The 3,374-nt window shown below is 38.8% G+C and overlaps 1 protein-coding gene across 1 annotated transcript in view; it reads right to left on the bottom strand.

Moving 5' to 3' along the window:
* Nucleotides 1-3,374, bottom strand: part of uggt1 (UDP-glucose glycoprotein glucosyltransferase 1) — a 59,796-nt gene that overhangs the window by 35,824 nt on the left and 20,598 nt on the right. Inside the window, 4 exon segments of the mRNA XM_032500530.1 lie at nt 1,087-1,171; nt 1,267-1,352; nt 1,491-1,649; nt 2,297-2,486. Coding sequence (XP_032356421.1) covers nt 1,087-1,171; nt 1,267-1,352; nt 1,491-1,649; nt 2,297-2,486 — 520 coding nt within the window.

The raw sequence follows: 3,374 nt of genomic DNA, 5'->3' as shown, positions 1-3,374 counted from the left end.
TATATATATATATATATATATATATATATATATATATATATATAGTAGAATATGTTGCTAAATGCTAGGCTGAAATTAAACAAGATGTCAGTTTTGTGCAGTGTTTTGTGTTAAGTTATAATTTTTATTACATTATTCCACTCATTTACAGGTGACGGTAATGTTCCAAAAACACCACTGTGGCAACAAAAGAAGGGAAAAAGAAGACCGCAAAACACAAATGTAAACAATAGAAGTTTCAGACTTTTAGATGTCAAGGCACACAATGTGTCAATGCACAATACGACCCAATGCGTTTTGCTCATTGACTGTAAAATTAACAGACAGAGCATGTGTGACGTCACCCATTGGTTTGTGGAGATCTGCTTTGAGTCGTCGAGCTTGCCGTTACAGGCGCAGCCATCCTGGTTGCAGATGTGATGGTTTTAGACGAGGGGGACACTCTTTATCACGCTTTATCGCTGATTGTAAAATCAACCAAACCATAATTCAAAAAAATGAACATCAAACTAGCGAGTGAGGCCATAAACTTCTTGTGAAAAGGTTTACTGATTACTCATAGACTTCTACAGAATCCGACCTCCTTTTGCAACCATATGTGACCCCCCCCCCACCTGCTGAATGCAGGTTTAAGGCACTTCCGCATTTGCAGCACTTCAACGAACCGGATGCTCTGTCCACTAATATTATTTTGAGTATTTTGAGTATATCTATTTCCTTATTTATTTTAATTAATTCAGATTTAGTCTTCTATATCTGAGAGCCGTTCTGGGAATGCATGTGGCTACATCCATGGTATGTAAATTTCCTAATGAAATGAGAATAATTTTACCTATGTAATTTATGTACATACTGTATATGTTCTACATTACTAAAAAAAAACAAAAAAACATTCTCTCTTCTACTCATTTAAATTCATGAGAACCAGTCAGACTGGGAAAACTGAAAATGTTGCCACTAACAGTCCTGGATTTGGTTTTTATTTATTTGTGGACAAATATCTAATCTAACTGAGTGAAAGGGCACATTCCTAACACTGTTTCCTATTGTGCGAGACTGTCATCCCTTCATCCCAGGTAAACTGACCTTGACTTTAATGATCCTGCTTTTGAAGTTGTTCAGCACGACTATGATGTCATCAGACTCTGCTGGAGAGTCTGTGCCTTCATGGCTGCAACAGAAGAAAATAAACATTAAAGAAACTGAAAGTTTACAGCCAGTTTGTAGATCCAAGAGACGAATATGGCAAATTCTCAATTTTCTTACCTGTAAATCTTGTAGATGTCATCAGAGCGTCCTTTCCTCATCTTCAGGATCCAGGCGCCTGGGTTTGCCTTCAGCTGGAAGTAACCCTACAGAGCACAACACCACCGATTAATAGCGTTTGGGAGTATAATAATAAAAGGGACAGAATAAGCTGATAAAAAGTGTGAACAAACTATACCAACTGGCAACTTTCTGCTCTAAGGTGTTCTGAGGCTGTAACTCACCAGGTTTGCCATGACGATTGTATCCATAATGACGGGCTCAGACGCAGTTCCCAGGGTGAACTGGAGGCCACGGGGCGGCTGGCCTGAACTGACATCAAAACAATGGCCTTCCAACAAAAGGTGCTCCAACTCGTACTCTGCTGCTACAATGTTCTCCACCTGCAGACACAGGAGTCCAGACAAATAAAGTTCATTTTGTGCAGCCCGATAACAGAGGCCTGGGTATTTACAAACACACACATTAGTAATGGTTCCCAGATAAACCCAAGGTCTTCCAGAAGAGAACGAAAAATCCTCAGCACATAAGCAAAAATTGAAGAATTCTGTGAGGATGCGACAGGCCTAGGACAGAACATAGGCAATTACAACAGTATAAAAGAAAGTTTAAAAACAGTTAAACATGATTATAATTAGAGGGGAAATACAAAAATTATTGGGGTGCTGAACATTATGTATCTCACCTTAAAACAATGTTTTAATTTGTACAACTTGTTAAATCGTTTACCACAATTTAAACCTTAATATCTGATAGATTAAAAAAATCCTTTGTACAGTCCCTTAAGGTAAAGGTACTTTTTTTGTTACATACACATACATGTAGTGAAATTTATTCTCTGCATTTAACCCATCCCTCAAGGGAGCAGTGGGCAGCCAATCACAGCGCCCGGGGATCAGGTCCAGATCTGAGTCAGTGCCTTGATCAAGGACACTGAAAGGAGAACTAGAGCATGTGTTCTGATGGAACCAGAGCTCCCCGGAGGAAACCCACGCAGAGATAGGGAGAACAGACAGACATATTGCTTTACCTCCTCCAGGTAGATGTTGTCCAGATCGTAGCGGGTCTGCACTGACTCCACCATCCAGCTCTCGGGAGTGTTGAGGTTCAGGGTGAAGAGGGGAGTCTGAGGCATGTCCAGGAACCTGGCCACGGGGCCTGGAGAGAAACTACCATCCGCTTGGAACGCCACCTCTGGCTCCAACACATGACGGTAAAAGCTGAAAGAGAACACAGGGACTTTTTTAACAGGTGGAGGAGTCCTCATGCCATAATCTGCAGTTTGCTGCATGCCTTTAGCCAAAACAGCAAACATAAAGAAACTGAAAAATATCAGATTTTGTGAAAAACAACAAAGTTAAAAGGTGCCCTGTGGAGTTTTCTTGTAAACAACGAAAAGTTATGTTAACACACTATAAAACACATTGTAAGAATCCTTGAGGTCTAACTAAAGTGTCTTGTGCATTTCTCTTCCTCATAAAACATTTGCACATAAACATTTAAGTATTTTAAATCCAACAACTGAGCAAATTGTATAAAGTGCTTGAAAGCTCTGGAAAACTTTTGCAAACTGGTTTTAAACTGATCCAAAAAAATATGTTTCCTGCTGAAAGAGGACAATAATCCCCACGGTTTAATGCAAACACGGGCTTCATAGGGCACTGAATGATAATAGAGTGTGAACAGAAAAATGAAAATTAAGCAACAAAAAGAAACTTCCAATTATGCACCAGAGTCCCTACATTTCAGAAAAAAACATGTTTAAATTAGAGAGCGTGCCCTGTCAATTATATTTTTTAAATCTAAATTTGACATTTCTGGCTTTTCCAAAAAGAACTGAGGCATACTACGCATACAGTGATGCTTAAAGATCTGCAGTATGGTTGGACCAAATTGTAATTTAAATCCTAATTTTACTCATTCCCTGTTATATTTTGTTCTCATTCATATGCAATCAGTCAATTTATAGGTTAGTATGTTAATATTTAATAGTCAGAGTTCAATCCCTGCACTATCACCATTGCACACAGTCTCCCATAGTATCTTACCTTATCATGGTCATTGTATTTCTGTGAGTGATTTTTATTCTTACATATGTGTGATATATG

This window comes from Etheostoma spectabile, chromosome 20, assembly GCF_008692095.1.
Source record: "Etheostoma spectabile isolate EspeVRDwgs_2016 chromosome 20, UIUC_Espe_1.0, whole genome shotgun sequence".
Classification (NCBI taxonomy): Eukaryota; Metazoa; Chordata; class Actinopteri; order Perciformes; family Percidae; genus Etheostoma; species Etheostoma spectabile.
This window is presented reverse-complemented; position numbering and strand designations above follow the sequence as displayed.